Genomic DNA, 26360 nt, shown 5'->3' with positions numbered 1-26360 from the left:
GAGGCTTCCCAATAAGAGAGCATGGAGGGTGCCGCCTAAACAAGATCCAGAAGGTTTACTCCCAAAAATAGTCTAAGAAAGTAAAGGCCTTCGTTGAACAGGCTGACACGATGAAGGTTAAGATGGCAAAAAAAGTCCCTGGGAGTTGGCACAGACAGAAGACTGCTCGGAATCCTAGTCTGTTCGATTGGCTGACAGATGTACACCGTATGTTACCTTCCGGATGGCAGAGACCAAGTTTAAAAACACACACACAACACGGAAGATCAGGTAGAACATTTACATCTCAAAGACACAGGAAGGGAAATGCAAGTTCCCTCTAGAAGGACTTTTGTTACTCTAAGGTCAGAATTCTGAAAAGGTGTTTTAACAAGCCGGTTTTCTCTAACTTACCTGTGGGCACAATAAAAAAGCCCCATCTTTGTCATTTTCGAGGCGAGATTTCCTTTAATTCCCAATTAAGTAAGTACTTGTAAGTATAAGGTTTGTACGCACATAAACCTGGCTGGAGTCTTAGTTGGAGGCAAAGATATTAGGCCAGCCTCCCACCTCATCACCCAGTCCAGAGCCCCCAGGGTCTTTCAGCCAGGCCCCACACCCCCAGTATCTTTCAGCTTGGGAGCCAGGTGCCTGTTACACACCGCCACTTAAAACTCTGGATCATCAACCAATAATCTGGAGCTCTGAGAGAACCAGGGGACACTCACCCAGATTCGTCTGGAGTCTCTCAGGAGGTGGGTGGACAGAAGAGGCCTCTGCTGGTACCAAGGCTCCCGTTCCTCAGAGAGTTCAGGTGAAGGAGAGAAGTCAGCTCTAGGTCCCTTAGTGGTCGCCAGACTGTCAGCTGGGGGATAAAAGAGCACAGCGTAAAAGTTGAGAATTATGTTTTATTCAACAGACATTCTGAGGACTACAGCCCGGGAGACATCCTCTGAGACAGCTCTGAGGGACTGCTCCAGAGACATAAGGGAAGAGCCAGGATCTGGAGGAGTTTTTGCAACAATAACAACAAAAAACAAAAACAAAAACAAACAGGTAGTTGGAACATCAAAAGATTACTGCTCATTAGGGAAAACTAAAAATCTCAAGTTAATGAATTTAGTGCTTTTCTCTGTATGGGAAGATGCAAGAGTCTGGGCTCACTGAAATTATTCCTTTGATGTGCACCTATACCATCTAGGGCCAGTATCCTGCTTTTCTCCATCCTGAATCCCCTCAGGGTGCGCTCGGGGGCAGCTGCAGTGGCTGAGGGCTTCATGGCTTCAACATCCTTTGTTTACTGAGATGACAGGCGACTTTCTTTGTCCACAGTTTGCTTTATGTTTTTTGGAATATCAAAGTAATCGGAGGCTATCTCCCCTACTCTTAATTTAGTTGAAATCATTCTTGGGTCAAGTGCTATCCAAATTCCACCCAAATTACTATTTCTATTTTCATTGGGTATTTAAATCATTGCCATTTCATAGCCTGGTGTTAGCACTACTGGCATCAAAGAGATGGACGTAGAATTGCCATCTGTGATTTTGTATGGTGATGTTATCAGTTCACTGGACTTTTTGACCTCACTTCTCTACCAGAATTCAGCCAGTGTGTCTAAGTGTTTAAATCTCTAAAGTGAAGTATCAGATTTTTTTCAGAAAAGGGGTAAAGGTTGTGACTTTTTTTTTTTTTAACCCCCCTGGAGGAGGTCAGACTACCCAGTTCCAAGTATTTTCAAGAAAATCATTAGCTGTATAAATAGTGGAATTACAATTTTGTCTGATACCACATCATCAGTTTTCAGAAGCAAATAATAACTTCTATACACTAAACTACAATGCATCATAAAACAAATTTGTTTTTTATAATAAGTAAATATTCTTTTGAATGATGATAATACTATATTTGAACACTGGAACTGGGCTCTCCTATAATATCTTTATCATTTTTTCAAGATTTAGGATAGGTGAAGGGATAACTAGGTTTTTAAAAATTATTCCCAATATTATAGTTTTTATTATGCTATTTTCCAGTAGAGAAAATTAGTTACCTTGACACTGTTTTTTGAGTGACTGCCAAAAACAGATTTTTAGTGTTTAAGAGGCTTTAGGGTTCAGTCACTTCAAATCTCTTCCCCTCGTGTATTCATCATAATCTTTAATTATTGATTGATGGTAGGTTTTTACTTTTAAAAAAGTCATTTTATTGGAAACAATGAAACATAAAAATATATCAATTATGCAGTGGGGTGCTAAAGAATTAAAATAATTAGCCTATGCCAGGCTGACATCTCTCCTTTTAATCAGAAAAGAAAGAAAACAACTTGTTTTCCGGTTCCATTACTTGAGAGATCATTTCAAGTCCAGCTGTAGTCTCAGAGTTGACTGATGTTGGGAGGATTGAGAGGGGGATTGGCTGGGATCATCTGACTTTCTCTTCCTCTGCTGTAAGTGGGGATTCTGGTGCCCCACGTATCTCATAAGGTCATGAAGAGGACGATGTGGTATTAAAATTGAAAATTCCTATGTGCTCCATATGTCCATGAGAATGCAGATTTTATTATATATTCCAAATCCATGCAAAAGCCTTTATTGATCTTTACTATTTATTTGTTGTTCCAGATTTAGAAATTTGTTCGTATGCAGATAGATGCTTCATTCTATTGATAAGATTGCTCCATAACCCAGGAATTTGTTTTAGGAAATTAACACCAGAGATTTGCAGGTACCTGGATGATAGTTAAAATTGTAATTAGGAAGGTACCTATCCCATTAACAACTGTGTATTAGCCGCTTGCTTTGTGTAAGACATTCTAGATCCTACACCGTAGTATTTCCAAGGCAGAGATTGACCGTAAACTTCAGAGCTGGTGGAGTGGGGAGAGTTCATAACTTACTGAATTCAAACACAAAGTAGACAGACTCCAGAGCCTATTCACTTAACTGCTGCCTTTTTCTTTGTTCTCTTTTTGTTTTGTTTTCAATTAATAAACTTTATTTTATTTAGCAGCTTTAGGTTGAAAGAAAAATTGAGTGGAAAGTACACAGAGTTTCCATATAACTTTCTCCGTTTCCCCGTTACCATCTTGCACTGGTGTGGTCCCTTCACAATTGGGGAGACGTTATTATTAAAGTCCATAGTTTACATTAGGGGTTCACTCTGTGTGTTGGACAGTCTGTGGGTTTTGACAAATGTGCAATGATGCGTATCCACCATTAATTACATTGTCATACAGAAGAGCCTCGCTGCCCTTCCTGAACCCCTGATACCCACTGGTCTCTCACTGTCTCCATAGCTGTGCCTTTTCCAGAATGTCCTAGAGTTGGAATCATACAGGATGCAGCCTTTTCAATATGCATTTCCATTTCCTCCGTGTCTTTTCATTTTTTAGCCCTGAATAATATTGCATTGTATGGATGTACCACAGTCTGTTTATCCATTCGCCTATTGAAGGACATCTCCCAAGTTTTGATCATTATGAATAAAGCTGTTATAAACGTTCATGTGAAGATTTTTTTAAAATCTGGATGTTTTGTTTTATTTTACTGTGATAAGAACACAGCATGAGATATACACTGTTGACGAAATTTTAAATGTACAATGCATTACTGTTGACTAGAGGTAAAGTGTCATTCAGGAGGTCTCTACAGTTTGTTCATCTTGCCTGACTGGGGTTTTTTGTGTGGATGTTAATTTTCAACTCATTTTGGCAATTGCAATTGCTGGATCCTATGTTAAGAGTATGTTTAGCTTTGTTAGAAACTGCCAAACTGTCTTCCAAAGTGTCTGTACCATTTTGCGTTCCCACCAGCAGTGAATGAGCGTTCCTGCTACTCCACATCCTCTTAGCGTCTGGTGTTGTCCACGTTCTGGGTTTTGGCCATTCTAATAGGTGGGTAGTGGTATCTCATTGTTTTAATTTGCAATTCCCAAATGACACAAGATGTTCAGCATCTTTTCCTATGCTTATTTTCCATCTGAATATCTTCTTTGGTGAGGTGTCTGTTCAGCTCTTTAGCCTATCATTTAATTGAGTTGTTTGTTTTCTTGTTGAGTTGTATGAGTTCTTTGTGTATTTTGTATGTCAGCCCTACATCAGCTATGTGTTCTGCAGATATTTTCTTCCAGCCTACAGCTTAGCTGTTCATTCCCTCATGTTGGCCTTTTAATGCTTTTGATTTATGATTCTAGCCTGCCTTTTCACAGAGAATTACACTTAAAAAAAGCACTAACCTGTTTAATAATATCAAGAGTCCATCATAAATAAGTACTCTAATAAAGGGAAATATAAAAAGGACTGAGAGTCAATCAATAAATATTTATACCTGTATATAGGCAAACACTGGGATCTAGCATGCAAAAAGAAAAAATACTTTAGGAGTATTCTGTCTTCTGGGAAACACAGACAAATAAACAAGACAGTTATGTTTATATCATTTTTTGGTCATACAGATGTTTTAAATTTTTAGTTAAGTGATCTTAATGATTTTTGAGATATTTTTTGCCACACTTAGAAAAACGTTTCCAAATCCAAGGTTCTTTAAAAAAAATTACAGTTGTTTTCCCCATAATCTTTTTTGTGTGTGACTGTAAATGTTCTTTTTTAAGCAATAGTTTTATTGAGATACAAGTCACACACCATACAATCACGTCATCTGAAGGGTACGATTCAGTGGTGGTCAGTATATTCACAGAGTTGAACAACCGTCACCACAGTGCGTCTTAGAACGTTGCCGTAATCCCAGAAAGAAACCTCGTACCCATTAACAATCACTCCCCAGCCCCTCCAGCCCTAGGCAACAACTATCCATCCACTAATGGACATTCGGGTCGTTTCCACTGTGGGGCTGCTGTGAATAACGTACCTATGAACATGCACAAGTTTTTGTGCAGATGTATGTTCTCTTTTATCTTAAGTATATACCTGAGGAAGGAGAGGTCAGAGGTCGCGGGGGCAGGAGGCATTCCTGCCGCTGGCCTAGTCGCTGTGTAGCAGAGGGGTAGGCACCCTCCGCCACGTTCTGGAAGGTTCTTGGGTTCGACTAGAGCAGCAGCGCCAAGACTTCGGGTCTCTGCTGGCTGAGTGGAGCCGCCACCATGTTGGGCTGCTGGGTGGCGGGGAGGCTGGTGCAGACAGCTGCACAGCAAGTGGCAGAGGATAAATTTGTTTTTGACTTGCCTGATTATGAAAATATCAACCGTGCTGTGGTTTTTATGCTGGGAACAGTCCCGTTTCCTGAGGGATGCAAGGATCTGTCTACTTTTCCTATCCTGATTCCAATGGAATGCCAGCATGGCAACTCCTAGGATTCGTCACGAATGGGAAACCAAGTGCCGTCTTCAAAACTTCAGGTCTTAAATCTGGAGAAGGAAGCCAGCACCCTTTTGGAGCCGTGAATCTTGTCCGAACTCCATCTGTGGCTCAGCTGGGAAGTTCCGTGGAGTTATTGGGCAGTCTGGCTCAGACCTGTGTAGGCGATGCTGCTGCGTCTTCCGTTGACTCGTTTACTCAGTTCACACGGAAGATGCTGGACAGCTTCTACAGTTTTGCCTCATCATTCGATGTCTCTCAGGCCCAGATGACACCAAGTCCATCTGAAATGTTCATTCTGACAAACGTGGTTCTGAAATGGTATGAAACTTTCAAAGATGACTAGCACAGAACCCTCCCTTTTGGAAAACATAATTTGAATAAAATAATTTTTAATGGAAAAAAAAAGTGTATACCTGTGACTGAGTTACATGGAAACTGTATGTTTAACATTCTGAGGAACTGCCAGACTGTTTTCCAAAGCGGCTGCACCATTTTACTCCCCCGCCAGCAGTGTACGAGGGTTCCAATTTCTCCACATCCTCACCAGCACTTGTTATGTCTTCTTGATTATAGCCGTCGTAGTGGATATAAAGTGGTATCGTGTTGTCGTTTTGATTTGTATTTCTCTGATGGTTAATGATATTGAGCATCTTCTCATGTGCTTATTGGACATTTGTTTATCTCCTTTGGAGAAACGTCTATACAGATTCTTTGTGTGTTTTTAATTGGGTTGTTTGTCTTTTTATTATTAGAAATGAGTTCTTTATATATGCCAGATACAAGTCCCTTATCAGATATATGACGTGCAGATACTTTCTCCCCTTCCATGGGTTATCTTTTCCCTTTCTTGTTGGTATCTTTTAAAAATAAAAAGTTATCATTTTTATGAAGGACAGTGTATCTGTCTTTTGTTGCTTGTGCTTTTGGTGTCATAGCTAAGAAACCATTGCCTAATCCAAGGTCACAAATATTTACACCCTTTTTTTTTTGAGATAGCACGAGGAGTTCCCATGCATCCTTCACCCAGCTTAGCTTCATAATCGTAGAACAGTTAGTAAGAAATGAACATTGGTGCGGTACTATTAACTGAACTACAGACTTTATTCAGATTCCTTTTCTGTCCAGGACCAAGTCCAGGGTCCCACATTGCTGCTTCAGCTGTCACGTCTTCTCATATCAAGTCTACTTCAGTGTGGTAATTCCGCTGTCTTTTCTTGTCGTTCATGACCTGGCACTTCCAGTGTGGACTGGTCAGGCATTTTGTAGGAGGTCCCTCGATCCGAGTCTGTCTGGTGATTTCTCTCGATTAGACTAAGGTTGTGGATTTGGGGGAGGTATAGCACAGAGGTGAGGAGCCCTTCTCATTACATTACATCATGTGATGCCAGTATGTCTTATTGCTGGTAATGTTAAACTTGATCACTTGGTTAAAGTGTCTGTCATATTTCTCCACTGTAAAGCTAGTATTTGTCCCTGCCACACTCTACTTGTTGGAAGCTAATCCCCAAGTTCAGCCCACACTCAAAAGCAGAGAAACAAATAATTTGTGGATCTATCACCATAATATTTTTTTAAATTTATTTATTTATTTATTTTTGGCTGCGTTGGGTCTTCGTTGCTGTGCACAGGCTTTCTCTAGTTGTGATGAGAAACTCTTCGGGGGCTACTCTTCGTTGTGGTGCGCGGGCTTCTCATTTCTGTGTCTTCTCTTGTTGCGGAGCACGGGCTCTAGGCGCACGGGCTCAGTAGTTGTGGCTCACGGGCTTAGTTGCTCCGCGGCATGCGGGATCTTCCCGGACCAGGGCTCGAACCCGTGTCCCCTGCATTGGCAGGCAGATTCTTAACCACTGCGCCAACAGGGAAGTCATCACCATAAACTTTTATACTTTGACTTTTCCTGTTAAAATCATTGATCAAATGGAATTCATTTTCATATAAGGAAAGAGGTATACTTTTTTCCAAATGTTCTACCTGTCTCTGACCATTTAATGAGGAACTGTCTCTCCTTCCTTATTTGAAATGGCGTCTTTATCATATGACAGATCCTTAAGTGTATTCCGTCTATTTCTAAACTCTTTATTCTGTTCCTTTGATTATTCCATCCCTTCTCCCATAACAGACTTTTAATTATTTAAGCTACAAATATAAGTTTTTATATCTTTCAGGGCTATTCCCAAGGGAGGATTCTCTGCCCTTCTTTTATTAAGGGAAGGATCGCCATGGAGAGGAGTACCAGAGAAGGGAGTGAGAAATTGAAGATACAGGGGTTAGGGGGGATCTTTGACGTAGGGTTGTCTCTAAGAAGATGGGGAGGGTTAGCCTCGTCATCCAGGTGGAAGGATTACTCTAAGTGAGGAGAAAAGACATCTCTTTATTATAACCTGAGAGAATGAACATAGGACGGACACAATACAGATTACATTAGACGTTCGTGCCAGGAATTGAGACAGTTCCCACCTAATTGCTTCTGTCTTTCTGTGAGGTTTGATGTGCTTGGTTTCAGGTAAGGGAGGGAGGAGATAGAGGTGAAGGTTTAAGGACGACAGAGGTTTAATGAACATTCTTGCAGATAAATCTTTGCACACTTCTGTTTATTTCCATAAAATCCTATCTGCTAACTCAGAGAATAGATACATTTTTGAGGCTCTCAGAAGATGCTGCTATATGGCAGGGTCCACTTAATTTAAAAGGAAGCTGACCATAAAACGCAGTTTGCCACCTCATCCCGGCATAACCATTAGTACTGCCTCTTATTACTTCCAAAGTATCCAGTTTAGGTGATAAATTATACGGTCATCCTATTTATAGATGAAGCTTGGCATGAGGTAAATTGAATAAATTAGTTTATTAGATACTTTTAAAATGTTATAATTTGAAAACACTGCTTTCTGAGGAAAAGCCAGCTGAATTCACCTAGGAAAGAGACAATTCACAGCTAACGGCTCTGCAGCGTAGATGTAACCATTCACTGACAGTCTGCTGTGTTGATGTGTCCAGAAGATATACATGTTTCCAAAGAGAAGGCATCACGTGGACTCATACAATTTCAGGTCAAGGTGGTACCTTAGTGGGGGAGTTCCCTGGCGGTCCAGTGGTGAGGATTCAGCGCTTTCACTGCCGTGACCCTGGGTTCAATCCCTGGTTGGGGAACTGAGATGCCGCAAGCTGCGTGGCGCGGCCCAAAACAAAAACAAGATGGTACCTTAGTGATCACCTGGTAGCCCTTTACTTTTTTGAATGAGGAGACTGAGATCTATAGCAGTTAAGTGATCTGTTTAAGGTTTTAGGGTAATTAACAGAGAACCAAACAGAAGCCAGATCTGATCCCCAGTCATAGATTTTTTTTTTTTCGCTTTAAAAATTTTTCTTTTCAATCTACTCCTGAGAAAAACTAATTAGAAAAATAATACTGTTCATGATTTTTGTGCAGCATACCAATGCTTTCATGCCTTACAAATGAAGAAAAAGTATCTACCTCTGTGTGCTGCAAGATGGTCTTCAACTTCTGCGGTACCTCGAATCACTACCCACTATACTGTTCATCCCCGGGATAAGGACAAGCGATGGGAAGGTAAGTAATCGCTTCTGTAAAATTGTTGAGACTTTTCTAGACAGTTTGTATCATTTTGTGGAGGTAAATACTATATTTTTCATGATAGTGTAAAATCATCTAATAATATTTTATAACTTTACAAAATCTGTTACGTATTAATATTTAGATAAGCAAATGCTTGCAAACTTATAATAATAAATCTCAGTAATAAAAGTTGGTTTATGGAAGCTAAAATAAGATACGTCCTTGAACAGAACCTGAGAGAACAATAAACTAAGACAGTAATGGACTTAGTATAATTCTCATGGGAAGCAGAGGGGTTATTTCTATAAATAATGCTCTAAAGGATAGTGGGTACTTGTAACCCAGCCTGTAATTATATCAGGTAATAGTCATCCCAGAATTGATATGTGGGTTTTTTTGGAGTATAGTTGATTTACAGTGTTGTGTTACTTTCTGCCTTACAGCAAAGTGAGTGGAATCTAAAAAAATGGTACAAATGAACTTCTTTGCAAAGCAGAAATGGAGTTACAGATGTTACGTATGTTTAAACCCTCTCCCCTCCAGGGGTGAACATGGAGCGGTTTGCAGACGAGGCAGACGTGGTAATCGTGGGTGCCGGCCCTGCGGGGCTCTCAGCCGCCGCTCGGCTCAAGCAGCTGGCGGCCCAGCACGAGAAGGACATCCGCGTGTGTCTGGTGGAGAAAGCTGCTCAGATAGGCGCGCACACACTCTCGGGGGCTTGCCTGGACCCACGAGCTTTCCAAGAGCTGTTCCCAGACTGGAAGGAGAAGGGAGTATGAAAAGTAGTTTTTTATACCCAGTCTCGTCTTTATTGCATCTCTATTTCCAAATGAAAGCAGTGTGGAAAACCTTTTCACCCAGTTCTGTCTCTTAGAGGATACTTGTAGATAGGTTTTTAATTTTAAAAGGGCCAAAAAATTTGAATCATATCAAATATAGTTAAAAATTTAAGCTATTAACTCATTTTTATTTCATGCCTTCTGCACATAGTATTTGTGTACTGGATTTATGAGAGGGTATTATCTTGAGAAGATCTTTGAATAAATAGAAGATCTTTGAATAAATACAGCTTTTTGATTTTGAGGGTATTTCCTAACTTGTTCCATAGGTGTTTATATCATTGTTCTTAATAAAGTGTTCTATAACTTTCCTGGGACATTGCAGTATCTAAAGCCAAGGAGGATAATTTAATCTAATTTTCTAAGGAAATACATTAATAAGATCCCTTATAACGCAAGCAGAAAAGTCACTGGTATGATACACAGAGAATCAAGTGCTAGTTTTACTGCAGTCATCATTTGTATGACCTTGGTTAAAATATTGTACTCTATGCATCTCAGTTTTTTTCTTCTGTAAGATGGGGGTTTTTTTGTTGTTTTATTTATTTTTGGCTGCATTGGATCTTCATTGCTGCACGCGGGCTTTCGCTAGTTGTGACAAGTGGGGGCTGCTCTTCGTTGCGGTGCATGGGCTTCTCATTGTGGTGGCTTCTCTTGTTGCAGAGCATGGGCTCTAGGTGCACGGGCTCAGTAGTTGGGGCTCGCGGGCTCTAGAGAGCAGGCTCATTAGTCGTGGCGCACGGGCTTAGTTGCTCCGCGGCATGTGGGATCTTCCCGGACCAGGGCTCGAACCCGTGTCCCCTGCATTGGCAGGCGGATTCTTAACCAGTGTGCCACCAGGGAAACCCTGTAAGATGGGTTTTATTACACCTGTTCAAGGTATTCAGTGTTAGAATATTTAGTATCTGTGAACATACTCTGTAAAGATTGTTAAAAAGCAAAATTTACCTGAGTAAATTTAAAGATCAGATTGGCTTTATTCAGTGATTCTGGGCAGCATCCCATCCAGCAAACAGAAGGGAGGTCCAAGGAGCAGCAGAAAAGGAGAGGTTTTTACAGGCAGAAAGGGGGTGGGGCACGGAAGTCGTAAGCAAAAGGGTTATTTCAGGGTATTCCCTGGCGGCCCAGTGGTTAGGACTCTACGATTTAAAAAAAAAAGGTGGGGGGGAAGGGTTAGTTCAGGCACTGTCGCCTACCAGGCGAGGCTCCAGGTGGTGCCTCACGAGGACTGGTAGAGAGGCTGACGGGTAAGATTACATTCCTTGGAGAGGCCGGAACTGAATGAGGTTAAGGTCAGGGCTGGGTTTGCTGATGTGGGGCTTACTTAGCACAAGGGACGATGCTCTTCTTTCTAAAGTAGTGAGCTCCTTGAAACTAGACATGCTATAACTATGCCTAATTAACTTTCTCTCTTCAATGTTATATCAAAAATAGGTATCACTGAATTATTATTGACACAATATCAATTCTAATAGAAAAAGTTTTTCACATCAAAGCCTTATGTAGCCAGGCAGATCCAATCCATTCCATACCTGTTCATTGCCTTTATCCAGACGAAAACTAAAACTCTTCTCTTTCCATGGAGCAGGAAGTTACAGCAGGTGCCTAGGCACCTCGCACAGAGGCAGGGAGACAGGAAGACAGCCCCCCTGATGTTCACTTTCAAAGGTGGCTCCAAGGCCCCCAGCAAAGACATTCCTGGGATGCAAACTGGCTTATTTAGGTTTAAAAAGATTCCCGTGCATCTCAAAGAGACAAAGGATTTACAGTGTCAAGTTCTCCAAAGGAAGTGATGGAAGAAAAGGGAGGAGGATAGTTCCCTTTACTTTTTGACACAGTAGTTTATGATTTGTATTTACCTCACAAATATGAACTAAAAAAGTCCTTTTCTCTCCTCCTTTTGTTTCCAGGCTCCACTTAACACTCCCGTAACAGAAGATAGATTTGGAATTTTGACAGAGAAATATAGAATTCCTGTGCCAATTCTCCCAGGTGAGGAATGATAAATACTCATAGACTTACAGAATTCCACAGCTGGAAGGAGCTACATTTCATCGGGTGGAATCCCTTCCTTTTACAGATGAGAAAACGAAGGCCCAGAGACGCGAAGGACTTAACCAAAATTTCACAGCTAGCTTGTGGGGAAGAAAGCAGGCCTAGAGCCCAGTGCTTTTGTCTTCCAGTCTAGAAGAATTGAGATAGTCTTGTAAGGCAACCAGGAATTTTTAGTCTGTAACGTCGTTTTCAATGTAATAATTTGAACTCTAGACCAGAATTGTTAGAAAATAAATTGAAATTATGGCCATAAGATGATGTGTGTGTGTTTATGTAGAAATAAGACACTGATTAGAATTTCTAAATTAAGTATTTCTGGTTTTGAGATGTTTTACCCATAAAAAGTCAGACTTCTAAACCAAGCGTGTGTCTGTAGGTCTCCCGATGAACAATCACGGCAATTACATCGTGCGCCTGGGACATCTGGTGAGCTGGATGGGCGAGCAGGCGGAAGCCCTGGGTGTGGAAGTGTACCCCGGCTATGCGGCCGCGGAGGTTTGTGTAGCCCTGTTCTCAGTGCTTGTAGGGCGCGGTCTCTGTCTCTTCTGAAAAGCAACCACGAGGGGTACAGAGGTAAATAGATGTATATTTTCAAAAAGCCGTAGGATTTTAGAATTGCAAGATCAGAAGAAATCTTAGCAAGATCTCACCAAAGAGCACTTGAAGTCCTTGTCACCACATCAAGTGACTGTCCAGCTTAGGACTGAACACCTTCAAGGATGGAAAAATATCTCCGATGTTTGGTTTGTTGGTGAGACTCTCTTCCTTAAGTTGAGGAGACGTTTATTTACTGTTTTATACTGTGTGGGACAAATCTGTGCCCTCCTCCAGGGAGAACTCTCCCGTTATATAACGATGCCCTGCTCTCCTTCCCCACCTTCGCAGGTGGTTTTTCTCTTCCCAGTTGAATAGTCCCCATTCTTGCAGCCACCATGTTACATATTTTGAGTCCCGTCAGTATTCTCCTTGCCCTCCTCTGACCGCATTCCCTTTTTCTTCCCTTTCTAAGTGGCACCCAGAATGTCTGCCCTACTTCAAGCCTGCTGTACAGCAGGGCCATTACCCTCTTCATTCTGGAAACTGTTCTTCCAGTCATTTCCTCAAAATAACTCTTTTGGCAGCCACATTGGACTGTAGCTTCTCACTGAATATTATTGAGGAAATTATTAAAAATAAAATCTCCTGCCAGCCCAGAAAAATCACCTCTACATATTATAAACAAGAATGAAACAGTTTTTTTCTTGCCAAGACTGCGGTGCAGCTACAGGCCATCTGCTAGGGAGGTCGCCGAGGCAGAAAGCTCACTCTTTTACAGAGTCAGGCAGATACAGTCCATTACATGCATGTTAATCGTCTCTATCCAAAGGACAAATAAAGCGTCCTGTATCTTTGTGACAAGCGGGAAGTGACAACGCGGAGGCCAGCACGGAGCCCAGACTCTTCCCCCAGAGAGGGGGAGACCGGCCACCATTCTCCTCCATGGTCACATCTCAGATGTGTCCCCGAGTACCCAAGAAACACATTGCTGAGATACAGACCTTGCAGGAGTCTTACTTAGCTTTTAACATGACTCCCATATATCTAAGAGAGACAGAGAAAGGGTTTACAGTTAAGTTTTCTAAAGGAAATGCTAAAAAAAATCTGGATGGGAGAGCGAGTTCTCTTGTTTTTGGCACAAGCGAAAATTGAAAAACTTTGTTTTTACCTGTACAGTATATAAACCAAATAAAACACATGGTCCCTGCATTACACTTGCCGCTACTGATTTCTGGTTTCCCAGTTCATGCACATGCATTTGGTTTTGCATTTCTCCCAATTAAACTGTGTTCGACAGGAATCAAAGTCACAAGTAGGTGTTTTGTAGCATCCATGATTTTCACTTTTTGAGTGTATCTGCACACGTGCCCGCTCGCGTGCGCTCTCTCTCCCTCCGTGTCTCTCTCTGTCTCTCTCTGGTCCCCTGCAGCTCTCCTCTCCTTCCCAGGTTTTGTACACCGAGGCTGTCTTTGGGTCCAGGCCATAGCCACATACTACTGTGGATTTGTTTTCAAGGTGTCATATCCATTGCTGCTGGTTCTTGTTTCGCCTTTCCTCCCCCGTGCTTTCTGCTGAGGTTCTAGTGTACAGTTTGTTCTTTCCTGTCCAAAGAGCATTTTCCTCCGGAGGAAACAGAAACCAAATAAGAGAGAGAATTGTTATTTCTCATCTCCAGAATCATACCTTTGACCAGTTTTCCCTCTTCTTTGTGGTCCAGAAATAAACTTTAATCACCCTTGGGCTGCCTTCAGCCCCTCTCTGTTTTGTCTTGTTGTTTGGTCTCTTGGTTTTGGGGTCTGGGCTCACTGGGGACAGAGGCTTTCCCGACACTGTCCTCAGCCGCCCATCTGACAGTCCAGGCTGTCACGGGCTCTGACCCCAAGTTCTGTGCACATGCCTTTGACCCCTGAACTCGGCAGAGGGCTTCCCACTGCATCTTCCCGGCTCCTTCGTTGTCCTCTGGCAGCTCCCCCTGTTCTTCCTCACCAGGTTGGGCATTTCCTTCATTTCCAGCTGTTTGAGCTGTGTTCTGTTCTGTCTAGAAGGGAGTAGCTTAGAAGCACATCGCCTTTTTTGCCTGAACGTTCTTAAGCCTTTGTCTCTATAACCTTGAGAACAAGTTCACCTTCTAAAAATTGAAGGCTGTTTATTGTTTCTTTGCAAGCGGTTGTGAATCCCTAGGTGATAACCAAACGTGTTTTCATTCTAGGTCCTTTTTCATGAAGACGGTAGCGTGAAAGGAATTGCCACCAACGACGTAGGGATACAGAAGGATGGTGCGCCCAAGGTATGCACGTGAACAGTTCTGCGCTTCGCAAACTGACAGTGAAAGAGAAAGAATCGACTCACACGCAATAATTTAGTCTTGCTACAAACTGCACATTAATTAAGTGCATGTTAGAACATTAGTTATTAATGTGGAATTTTTCTCATTGTTAAAAAATAGAGAAACATCTTTGAACTAACCATAATTTAGGCAAGTAGATATAACATGTTTAACAATAATTTTCTTAAAAGATAAAAACATGACATACAAATATAAAACAAACATGGGTCAAAGATTTTATTTCACTCATTAATTAATGAGGGAATCAGTAAGATGTTACAACCAGTTCAAGGAGAATCAAAAACCATGCACACGTGGGTCAGCGGCTGGGCCACCTCCACAGTTTCCACTTCTGTGGACAAGAGTCATTTGCATTATTACTGTCAGTAATGCTGATGGAGTCTTTGACAGGATTTTGACATCTTCTGGTAAATGCAAAACTGATTGCCTTCATCTCTTTCAAAATAGGCCTGGATGGCCTTCTGGTTTTCACAACTTGTTATTTTTGCATTTGTAAAAGAAGAGCTCCTAAGACATGGATCTCACACTCTGTAAGATCCCTTGGAAAGGACAAGGAAAAAAAATACCTTGCTTTCCTATGATAACAAGAACAAAACACAAATTAACATCTTGATAAATTAACTTGCCTATTCATGTTTATTTGTTGATTGTCTTAATTTCTCAACTAGATTTAAGAACCTCCATGAAGGTAGAGATCATGGAGAGTTACTCCAGGGCTAGCAAAGTGCCAGGCAGTGCCGGGGCCTCAGTAGAGATGAGTCAACTCCTAGTTAGTCCTCTCTGCCATTCTAGAACAGAGCTGGGTGTCTAGTCTAAGTCTCCTCCAGCAGCTCGTCCTGCTTTTCACTCCTTCCTGTGTAGAGATAAGCAAGTGCCAAAGCTCTCGAGTCTTACCTGCGTCGTCGTTCTCCTAGTGGCTTGGCTGGCTACACCAGAATCACATGAGGCCTTGGGGCTCAGCCTATCCTATGGCAGGGCCCAAGAAGCTGTCTTGTAACAAGCCCCAGGGATTCTGATGCATAGCCAGGTTTGCAACACCTATTATCTCATCCTGCTTCTCATAGTGTGACGTGTGCCCGCAGCACAGAAAGCCAGACTCTGATAACAGGAGTTTGCAACAAAGTAAGAGTTTATTGCAGGGCGCCCAGCCAGGGGGTGTGAGACAAGCCTCTCAGATCCACTGCAGCCTGGCCTTTGGGTTCGGGGTGTTTTAAAGCAGAAGAATAAAGAAGCTGGGAAGAATCATCGTCTCGTGACATTTCTTACTCTGTTTCGGGGGTCAGGGTGTCTCTGGCTGACGACGCTCTGGCCGGGTGGTCCACGCCTCGGGGGTCTGTGGGCTCGTCTTGCCCTGGAGAAACAGCCTGAGTTTGTATGTTAGTGATGAGATCTACAAGAGCCATTTTAGTACAGTGACTGTGTTATCAGTGACAGCCATTGTAGTCATCAGACTCTAGTTGACTGGTGTTGAGTGAGCACAGGATGAGGTCAGAGGGCACAGAAAGGGAACAGAGTTCTGGATGGAGAGGAATCATGAACTCAGTAAGGGAGCTCGGGCTTAAGGGAACTCAGTGATGATAAAAGAATACTGTCTTTCCTATATTCTTTCCTGTGTTATGGCTGTTCTTTTCTGTATTATGATCATTTGATTATAAATTGCATTTTATTCTTTAAAAATGTCCATATTTAATATTACAACAACATTGAAGCACGCAAATTCTCCCATTCTGCTAGTTCTTTTTGTGTGTGTATTGTCAGGATATTTGTTCAAATGTATATTTTTGTGTCTTGTGCTTTGTAGTTGTAAAAACACTCATATATTGTATTTATATAGATATAAAAGCATAGAAGAGTATAGTGGAGTCTCAGTAATTCGAGTTTGTAAATTTCTTTTTCTTTTTTTTTTTTAATTAATTTATTTATTTTTGGCTGTGTTGGGTCTTCGTTGCTGCGTGTGGCTTTCTCTAGTTACGGCAAGTGGGGGCTACTCTTCGTTGCGGTGTGCGGGCTTCTCATTGCGGTGGCTTCTCTTGTTGTGGAGCACAGGCTCTAGGCGCGCGGGCTTCAGTAGTTGTGGCTCGTGGGCTCAGTAGTTGTGGCTCATGGGCTCAGTAGTTGTGGCTTGTGGGCTCTAGAGCACAGGCTCAGTAGTTGTGGCGCACGGGCTTAGTTGCTCCACGGCATGTGGGATCTTCCCAGACCAGGGCTTGAACCTGTCTCCCCTGCATTGGCAGGCGGATTCTTAACCACTGTGCCACCAGGGAAGTCCCCCTTTCTTTCTTTTTAATTTATTTTATTTATTTTTGGCTGTGTTGGGTCTTTGTTGCTGCACGTGGGCTTTCTCTAGTTGCGGCGAGCGGGGGCTACTCTTTGTTGCGGTGCGCGGGCTTCTCATCGCGGTGGCTTCTCTTGTTGTGGAGCACGGGCTCTAGGCACGCAAGCTTCAGTAGTTGTGGCATGTGGGCTCAGTAGTTGTGGCTCGTGGGCTCCAGAGCGCAGGCTCAGTAGTTGTGGTGCACGGGCTTAGTTGCTCTGCGGCATGTGGGATCTTCCCGGACCAGGGCTCGAACCCGTGTTCCCTGCATTGGCAGGCGGATTCTTAACCACTGCGCCACCAGGGAAGCCCATGCAAGTTTATTTTCATCCGGCCGGTGGGGTGAGGAGAAGCAGGGATGGATTCTGTGTGCTCCGCCATTTGGCTCCGTTGGTCCCGGCGTGGTTAGGCTTCCTCCTGCTCTTGCACTGAAACATTCTCGTCGCTCACAGACACCTCTGCCTGGTGGTACCCAGTTCTCTGTCCTCTCACTTGGCCCCTGGTGGGCAGTGCTGGCACAGCTGAGTAACTTCTTCCTTCCTGAAGCGCTGTCTGGACCTGGCTTGTCACTCCACCCTCTCCTGGTTTTCCTGGTGTTTCGTGGCCCCTCCTGCCGCCTTGCTCTCGCTCTGCGCCCGGTCCTCTGAGTGTCCAGTGACAGGGCTTGGAGCGCGGCTCCCCCGAGTCCCAGGACCCTGTGCCCTGCTGCTCGTTCAGTAGCTCTAATCTTAGGTCTAACGGGCATCTTCCTGTCAGAACTCTGGTGTGGACGTTTCCACGCTTCGGAGGTCAGGTGACTTGCCCAGGGTCAGGCGGCTGTTAGGTGGTGGAGCTGGGGTTGGAGTAGAGGCTCCAGAGCTGCCCCTTGAACGCGAAGGGGCGCACTGCCTCGAAGAGGACTGTTTTGGTTCACTGAGGTTGAGTTGTCTTGTAAGTGGTGCTGAGCGAGCTGCATGTACGTCTGGAAGCCTAGACCTTCATTTTTTAAAACTTCTGATGATTTCTTAAAACAATAAAAAAATTAGAAATCTAGGTTATAATTACAACCTAGGTGTAGGGTAGATAAACCATCCTATAAAGGCAAGAAATTAAAAACCTATAAGAGGCAGGCCTTTTTTAACTATTTAAAAATTAAACACGTCTGTATACCAAAAATACTAGTGAGTCTGCAGATAAGCAGGAGATCGGGGGAAAAATTTTGACGACCCATGATGTCAAAGAGCACTTCTACACTGGCAAGAAGAAAGAGAACACAGTAGAAGAACGGGCAGAATCTTACAGAACGAAGAGCAGATCCCGGTGAGCAGTAGCCGCTGGCCAGCAGGCAGGTCCTCTGATGTCTCTTATCTGGGCCCCAGGCTCCCGTGCCGGCTCCCCAGCCCTCCGCCAGCGCCCGTGCCCTCCTCACGGCACGCAGCCACACTTAGTCCTTGCACGCCCGCGTAGTTATTTATATTTAGCGCTGCCTCTGTGCCTCGCCCCAGGGAAAGGGACAGTGTTTTTCTATCATCTCTGTCCCAGTGCCTAGCATACCACCTGGCACACCAGAGGGGCTCAGTTAATATTTCTTGAATCAAAAAGAAAAAGTTGCTGAAAAGAGTAATCCGGAAAATGCAAATTAAAATAGCAGTAAGTTAGCCAGCTCTACACGTAGCAAAACCGTGAAAGGAACAGTTATACTGTCACTAGCTAGAAATAGGAAAAGGGTCTTCTTATACGCTGTGGGTGGAAATGTGAATTGTTCAGGCTTTGGGGAAAGCAGTCTGGGAACATCTCGTAAAATAAAAGGACGTGTGCCCTTTGATTGTACAGTGCCACTCCTGGGAACCTAGCTTACAGGAATAAAAGCACCAATGTTGTAAGGATACATACACAGGGTGTATGTTTTATGACATTGCATATCATTGCAAATAAACTGGAAACAGTGCGTGGCTATTGCCCATTAGCAGAATGGCTGGATAACCTACGGTGTTTCCGCACAGACTACGGCCCGCCATTGAAAAGAAAGATGTGAGCCACACAGTGACTTGGAAAGGTTTCCATGAAGTATTATTGTGAGAAAAGTAAGATACAGAAAAGTCTGTATTATATGATGCTACCATTGTGAAATAAATCAGGAACCAAAAAAGCTGAGGTGTCTATGTAAATACCTCAGTCCACAGGTGCGTATGTGTATATATTTGGGTAAAACTTGGCATGCTAGGCTGTTAACAGGGTTTATGGACGAGTGAAGTATAGTAAGAGGAAGGAGATGGGAACAAATCCAAAGGTACTGAGCACAGTCACTTATAGGACGTGTGTGCACGTGTATGACGTTGGTGAGCTCTGCACAAGAGAAACACAGAGTTACCAACAAACGTGAAAGATGTTCAGACTCTCTAGTGACTGAACGTATGAAATCAGTAGTGAAATAGTTCTTACCACTTAGACCGAAAATATTTCACATCAAGGATATCAATCTGAGCCATGCTTATAATAGTGAAACAGCCTGGAATAACCTAAACGTCCAGTTCTTGAGAGCTGATTGAGAAGGTAGGAATCTATTCAAGCATTAAAAATGAATGCTTAGGACTTCCCTGGTGGCACAGTGGTTAAGAATCCACCTGCCAGTGCAGGGGACGTGGGTTCGAGCCCTGGTCCGGGAAGATCCCACATGCCATGGAGCAACTAAGCCCCTGTGCCACAACTACTGAGCCTGCACTCTAGTGCCTGTGAGCCACAACTACTGAGCCCGCGAGCCACAGCTATTGAGCCTGCATGCCTAGAGCCCGTGCTCCGCAGCAAGAGAAGCCACCGCAGTGAGAAGCCTGCGCACCGCAATGAAGAGCAGCCCCCGCTCGCCGCAACTAGAGAAAGCCCCGCGCGCAGCAACGAAGACCCAATGCAGCCAAAAGTAAAGTAATTAATTAATTAATTATTTTAAAAATGAATGTTTAATTTGGTGTATATTGCCTTAGGCAAATCACTTTATATTGTATAATGTGAAAACAGTTATAAAATGCTTTGTCCGTGTAAACCATTTTTTTGTATGAATGTGGCTGTGTACACACAATACCTGTAAACATATGAATGGAGAAATATCGGGAAATACATATTTCATAAGAGACTTTCCTTATTATTCTGCATTCCTTTATTCAGGAGCTTTACTGAGTACCTACCATGTGCCAGATATAAGTGCAAAATACAGAGAGCAAAAGAGAGAGAGAAAGAGTTTGTAATTGCAGCTTATTTTTTCCCCTTGGAAAAAACACATTTCAGTTTTACAGTATATATCCAGCAGTAGAGAACAAGTAAAATTAAAGTGGAAAAAGCAAGTAGCTGCAGAGCATGTTAGGAGGGTTCTGTCTGTGTTAGGAGGATATAAATAGACTCGTGTAGGTTTTTTACTCATGGAAATTTCCTGGCATGATTCACCAGAAATCTATTAATAGTGTGTTTTGCTTCAAATCATGGGACTGGAAAATCAGGAACAATGGGGAAATGGCCTTTCACTTCAAAAACATTTTGTCTTAGTTACATAAGCTTCAGGTGTCAGCATTGTAATCCGCCATCTGTACACTAGACGGTGGTGAGCACCCCGAGCCTGGCTACCGCCTGTCACCACACACTTGACCCCCTTCACGCACTCCTCACTGTACATTCATTTGTAGGTAAGTGTTCGTGGGGGGGTGAGCATGCTTTATTTGTTTTTTTAATTCATACAAACTTAACCATTCGATCAATATGACAAAGACACAAGATACATTGTAAAATTTACATTAGATTCCACTTACAACAGTACTTAGTTCTGTTACTGAAATTATATATCTGCACCTTCTCTTCTATACCTGAATCACAGATCAGTTCAAAACTGACCAGAATGTGAATATTTTTAAAATTGTCAAACATTGCAATTTAACGTGTTCCCATTTCTTAGACAACTTTCGAGCGGGGGCTGGAACTACATGCCAAAGTCACAGTTTTTGCAGAGGGCTGCCACGGACACCTGGCCAAGCAGCTGTACAGGAGGTTCGACTTGAGGGCCAGCTGCGAGCCCCAGACGTACGGGATCGGGCTCAAGGAGGTACTCGAGTTTGCTGGTGTGACTTTCATGTGAAAAGATGAAGCTTACATTCATTTGTATTGTCATGTGGTTTATAATATTGATTTAATTTTATAGTTATATTTTTCATTAACCTGAAATGTTCATAATGACTGAAAATATTAGGGATATTTTTCAAGGGGCTGGAGAATATTACTAATCAAATTTCACTATTACCTAAATTGTGTCTGCATGTTCTAGTTGTTTTATCAAATGTTGATTGAAGTAAGTCTTGAATTTGAAAATATTTGTAATACTGATTTTTTTCATGGTAATGCCATCTGCCCTAATAGGATTTGACCTGTTATCCAATGCTCTTTGTAAAATGACCACATCCTACAAGAATTGTTTATTCAAAATTATAACGTAAAGATAATTTAGGTTATGAAATATACACTCAGCCATAGTATATTGACCTGCAGCCTAAAATTTAATTAGGCTGAGTGTTATATATTTTCTCAGTTTATCCAAACCTTAGGTCTATTAGTGTAAAAGTTTCATCATAACTCTTTTGTTAAAAATCTTTTTAGGGTAAAGCTCAGAAAGTTTCAAATTCTATATATAACTAGATTCATTATATTGTGAATAAGGGTTTAATTGTTTTGGTAGACTGTACATAATTCTATGCGATGGCACATAATATCTGATTTTTAGATAATATTTCCTGTGGAAATTGTTGTTTGTAATTTAAAACTTAACCATTCTGAAAACAGGATGATCAGTTAGCTTCAGTCGGGGAGAGGGTGGTGCAGGAGGGAGCACACTTTTTTTTTTTACTGAAGAATAACATCTGTCCTGTAAAGTAACAGATCCGAAGTGCAGGGCGCAGCTCACGTTCATGAGGCGAACACACCCGTGTGGCCGTCACCCGGGTCAGGGTGTAGGTGGTTCCCAGCACCCCATCTCTTCAGCGGCGTTTCCCACAATCGCATGAACGCCTTACCCGTCTGAGAACTTAATTAATGTCTTACAGAGTTCCTGACCTGTTTCTTTACTCCTGTCATCCTGCTGCAGTTTGATGTCATTTTCTGGGATATTTGAAGTACTTTTTTGTGTGTTTCTCTTATTTCTGCTTTTCAGTTGTAACTTTCATAAATAAGACATAAAACTTAGCAAGTTTTATACATGTGGTGACATAAAACATCTAAATAATACTCTAGGACTCTTTTTTTAAGTTATGGATTATCGATGAGAAGAAGTGGAAACCCGGGAGAGTCGATCACACTGTCGGCTGGCCCCTGGACAGACACACGTATGGGGGCTCTTTCCTCTATCACCTGAATGAAGGGGAGCCCCTCGTAGCACTCGGCTTCGTGGTAAGTTACACTCCGTGATGGGAAGTTCCACTCTGAGAGCCACTGGGTCTTCGGTGTCACAGAACCAGGGCTTTGCATCTGGAGAATGTAAAAGGCTTCTCATTTAAAGCTTCCTCTCTGCTTTTATCCACGTCGGAAGTGCTTATGGCCACTGTAGACAGTGGTCTGCTTCAGCTCACGTAGCTGTAGTACAGTAGCTGCTACACGCCAGGCCCTGTGCTGGATGCTTCCCTGGGAATCCTGGTCCATAAAAATCCTGTGAAGTTGGTCTAGCGTTATTTTACTGGTGGGAAAACTGAAGTCCAGACAAGCTAAACAGCCTTCCCAGACACACGCATTAAGTGACAGAGGCAGGATTCATGCCCGAACCTGTCTGACCGGAAGCCCGTGTCCACTGTGGCACGCCACTGCAGGAAGTGCAGTCCGCACTGGGTTTGAACCTCTAACGAAAACAGGACCGTTTCCTCCCTTTTGGTCGCTTAAACATCTTTACAGTAAATTACATCTTGAACATTACAAGGAATGGAAAAGTGATATGAGTTACTGCACCTTGCAGTTGCGGCTTTATAGTTCAATGTCATGATTAGACTTGTATATGACACGTTGTTAAATTTATGCATTATTGTTGTGTTCGGTGCATCACTTCGATTTAGTTTTTATAGTGACTTAATCTTTTCAAAGCAAAAAAGGTTTGGTTATTAATTTCAGCATTTTGGTAAAAATCTAATCTCTAATGTTTTTCACCTTCTTTTCTTGTAAGTGCGATGACGTTCCTTTTCTTCATTTTGCCTCAGTAGTACCGCATCGAGCTTATTCGTGTATTTCTGGAGTTGGTATTGAGAAAGGAACGATAAATTATTACAACTCCTTTTGTAGAAACGTAATGTGCAGCACTTACCTACAAATATTTTTCTAATTTGGACGGTGATTTACAAAGCACAATGATTTATTAATACGTTCTAAATGTTCTCAAGTTCTGCCAATTATAAACACATGGCATCCTTTTGTTTACCCTTTCTTTTCCAAACAGATTTTATTGGGTTATTTATTTAAATTTGGGTCATTGCATACATTTCTCCAAGTACTTTGAGTACAAGCAATTTAATGTACACGTTCTCTGGTAAATATTGCTCACATTTCAGCCTGATATAATTTGAAATAACAATGTCTAATTTAAATATAAACATTTTAAGGTTGGTCTAGACTATCAAAATCCGTACCTAAGTCCATTTAGAGAGTTCCAGAGGTGGAAACACCACCCCAGCATCCAGCCGACGTTGGAAGGTGGGAAAAGGATTGCATATGGAGCCAGAGCCCTCAATGAAGGTGGCTTTCAGGTAACACTTCCCACGTTTTTAATCCTTATTTCTGTATTATAAATTCAACGTTGAAACATAAGGTAACAACTTTAGATAAAGGATAGAAGATTATCTCAGGAAGAAAATTTAAGTAACTAAGCAAAGCACCCTAGTATTTATGAAACTGTACCACACCAGAGTTAAATGACACCATGAATTTAGTTTTAAGGATATATTGCTTTCTAGAGAAAAATTCATGGGCTTTTTTGTTTATTGGTTTGTCTTTAACCAGAGAATTTAAACTATGTGATCCAAGATCTTTTCCTTTATTCCTTTGCTGCCAGGAAACTCAAGGACAGATGTAGTTTTCAGCAAAGGTAATTAATTAATCTCAACTACCTAGTGTCATCCATGCCCTTTAGGTGGCCTCTGTTAAGTTTTTACCCTTAATTGTCCTATTTTAGTGTATGTTCAAAATAAATACTATCAAGTGCAGTTAATTTATTAAGTATTTAGTTATTAAACAAATAATTTATTAAGTATTTAGTTATTAAACAATGAAACAAGAGCTAGATGGCTAACTATGATAAAAGCTATTAGAACTGTTTTGGAAATAGTATTAGACAGGTAAGATGATCTAAAAGTCAGCTCTAAAACTTATACCAAACGGTTTGGTCAAGTTATTTAACTCCTCGGGCGTTAAGGGATCATCTGTAAAATAAAGATGATCCCTTCTGTCTCTAATATTCTAGGAATCTAGAACTATTGATATTTTAGAAATCTGATATCTTTTTGTTTTTAATCTGTTGTAAAAGTAACAAATAGATCATAGCAAATTGGGGAGAAAAGTTGACTTAACCATTAAAGTGAAGTTCTAAATACATTCATAAAGTCAAGTAAAATCACAGCTAAATTATGAATGTCATCACTAGAACCCTAAAATAACACTGTCCCTAAGTTCCGTTGCTGCGGGGTTACCTCTCATGAGGTTGTTTTTATTTCTGGAGCAGTTATTCGTTTGCAATAATATTTGCTAAATTTCCTATGTTCAAGCCCATTAAACTTTTTTGAATAATGTGCATAATACCTATTGCCAGCCTAATTCTACTCTTTAACTTATAGTGTAAAGGCTTCTGTATATTCAGTAGTACATACAGACTCGTGTTTATGACACCTGCCTTGTGTGCTTCAGCATCTCAGATGATCTTTAGATGAGCAGGAAGAGATGACCCCACACACACAATACACTTTTTACCTAAGTTTTCTGATTTAATTAGTCAAAGATTCAGAAACTTACTTGCGTTAAGTTTTTGAAGACCCTTCAGAGACAAAAATTTGGAACATCCAATTTTATTTTGCGCTAACAAGTATTACATGACTTTTTATTTCTCTTTTTTCAGTCTGTACCAAAGCTCCCCTTTCCTGGTGGGTTTCTAGTATTTAACCCCTGTGTTTTTTTGGGGGGGGGGTGTCTTTTTTTTTCTTTTAGTGCAGGGAAGTGTAGTTTTATTTTGGTACAGAAATAGTTTAGGTTACAGAAAAGTCCTAGGAAAAGGAAATTACAAGACTGATTTTACCAATTGTCAGGTGGAAGGGTAAAATCTGTTACTGTAGAACTACGCCAGGCCATACCCATCTTCTTCAGTGATATGGCCTGGTTCCTCATTTTAACCCCCGTTTTTTTGTTTGTTTGTTTTTTAAATTTATTTTATTTACTTTTGGCTGCCTTGGTTCTCCGTTGCTGTGCGTGGGCTTTCTCTAGTTGCGGCGAGCGGGGGCCACTCCACACTGCGGTGCGCGGGCCTCCCATTGCGGTGGGTGGCCTCTCCCGCTGTGGAGCACGGGCTCTAGGCGCGCGGGCTCAGTAGTTGTGGCGCACAGGCTTAGTTGCTCCGTGGCATGTGGGCTTTTCCTGGACCAGGGCTCGATCCCGTGTCCCCTGCATGGGCAGGCGGATTCTTAACCACTGCGCCACCAGGGAAGCCCTAACCCACGTTTAATGGATGTCCCAGTATACATCTCTCTGTATGACTTTTCCCTGGGTCCCCCAGGTCCTTAACAAGATGTCCAGCTGCCCACACAGGGTAGGATCCTCCCAGAACTGAAAAACACACATTTCCCTTGGGCCATAACATTTTTTATTCTTAGGACTTAAGCGCACATTTGGAAGAATTTGCACTAGCGATCCGTGTCCTTTTATTAAGCGTCAGTCTTCTGGCTCTTGAATCAGACTTAGGATTAGCAGGGCCACAGCCTAATGAGAGGAGCACTGCCATGATCCAGGTTCCTAACCGTTACCTCTGTTTGCAGCTCCTGGCATTCCAGAAAGCCCTTCCCCCTTGTTGTCTGCTCTGCGGCCCGATTTCACGCTCTCTTATCTGCGTGGTTCTGATGCTGAGTTTGGTTGGAGAACAGCAGTCACACCTGGGCCCGCCTTCTTGTGCCAGCATTGCTTTTGCTTCTCACTGCCCCTCCCTCGCAGTTAGGACTCTGCAATCATGGGAGCGTGGCCACAGCCCCTCGGCGTGGCGGCTGATGGTGGCGGGCTCCCCGTTGACCTCCTCTCCTCAGGGTCCCTCTCAGCCCATCAGCCAGACTGTCACCACCCACCACTTTCTCAACAAAGACCCATGGCGTACTGTAGGAAGCCTCCAGGGAGGGAAGCCTCCAGAAGGAAAGAGCAACTCCACGGCTCTCTTTTCC

At 42.4% G+C, this 26360-nt stretch overlaps 2 protein-coding genes across 3 annotated transcripts in view; both read left to right on the top strand.

Annotated features, from left to right (window-relative positions):
- ETFDH (electron transfer flavoprotein dehydrogenase) overlaps window positions 1-26360 on the top strand; it is a 37070-nt gene that overhangs the window by 5661 nt on the left and 5049 nt on the right. For both annotated transcript variants that reach the window (XM_061192664.1, XM_061192665.1), the window contains exons 2-9: window positions 8724-8864; window positions 9414-9643; window positions 11620-11701; window positions 12141-12259; window positions 14511-14588; window positions 20879-21025; window positions 22219-22359; window positions 23553-23696. In XM_061192664.1, the coding sequence (XP_061048647.1) occupies window positions 8724-8864; window positions 9414-9643; window positions 11620-11701; window positions 12141-12259; window positions 14511-14588; window positions 20879-21025; window positions 22219-22359; window positions 23553-23696 (1082 nt within the window). The remainder of the gene's footprint in view (window positions 1-8723; window positions 8865-9413; window positions 9644-11619; window positions 11702-12140; window positions 12260-14510; window positions 14589-20878; window positions 21026-22218; window positions 22360-23552; window positions 23697-26360) is intronic.
- Window positions 4978-5636, top strand: LOC133092448 (protein Hikeshi-like). Its single transcript, XM_061191767.1, has one exon. It carries the CDS (start codon window positions 5223-5225, stop codon window positions 5634-5636), a length of 414 nt encoding a protein of 137 aa, XP_061047750.1. The 5' UTR covers window positions 4978-5222.

Source organism: Eubalaena glacialis, chromosome 5, assembly GCF_028564815.1.
Source record: "Eubalaena glacialis isolate mEubGla1 chromosome 5, mEubGla1.1.hap2.+ XY, whole genome shotgun sequence".
Classification (NCBI taxonomy): Eukaryota; Metazoa; Chordata; class Mammalia; order Artiodactyla; family Balaenidae; genus Eubalaena; species Eubalaena glacialis.
The sequence above is the reverse complement of the archived record's forward strand: the minus strand, read 5'-3'. Positions and strand labels throughout refer to the sequence as shown.

What these genes read in the sequence shown, in the direction of transcription:
- LOC133092448 (XM_061191767.1), top strand. Translation starts at nt 5,223, where the DNA reads ATGCAAGGATCTGTCTACTTTTCCTATCCTGATTCCAATGGAATGCCA.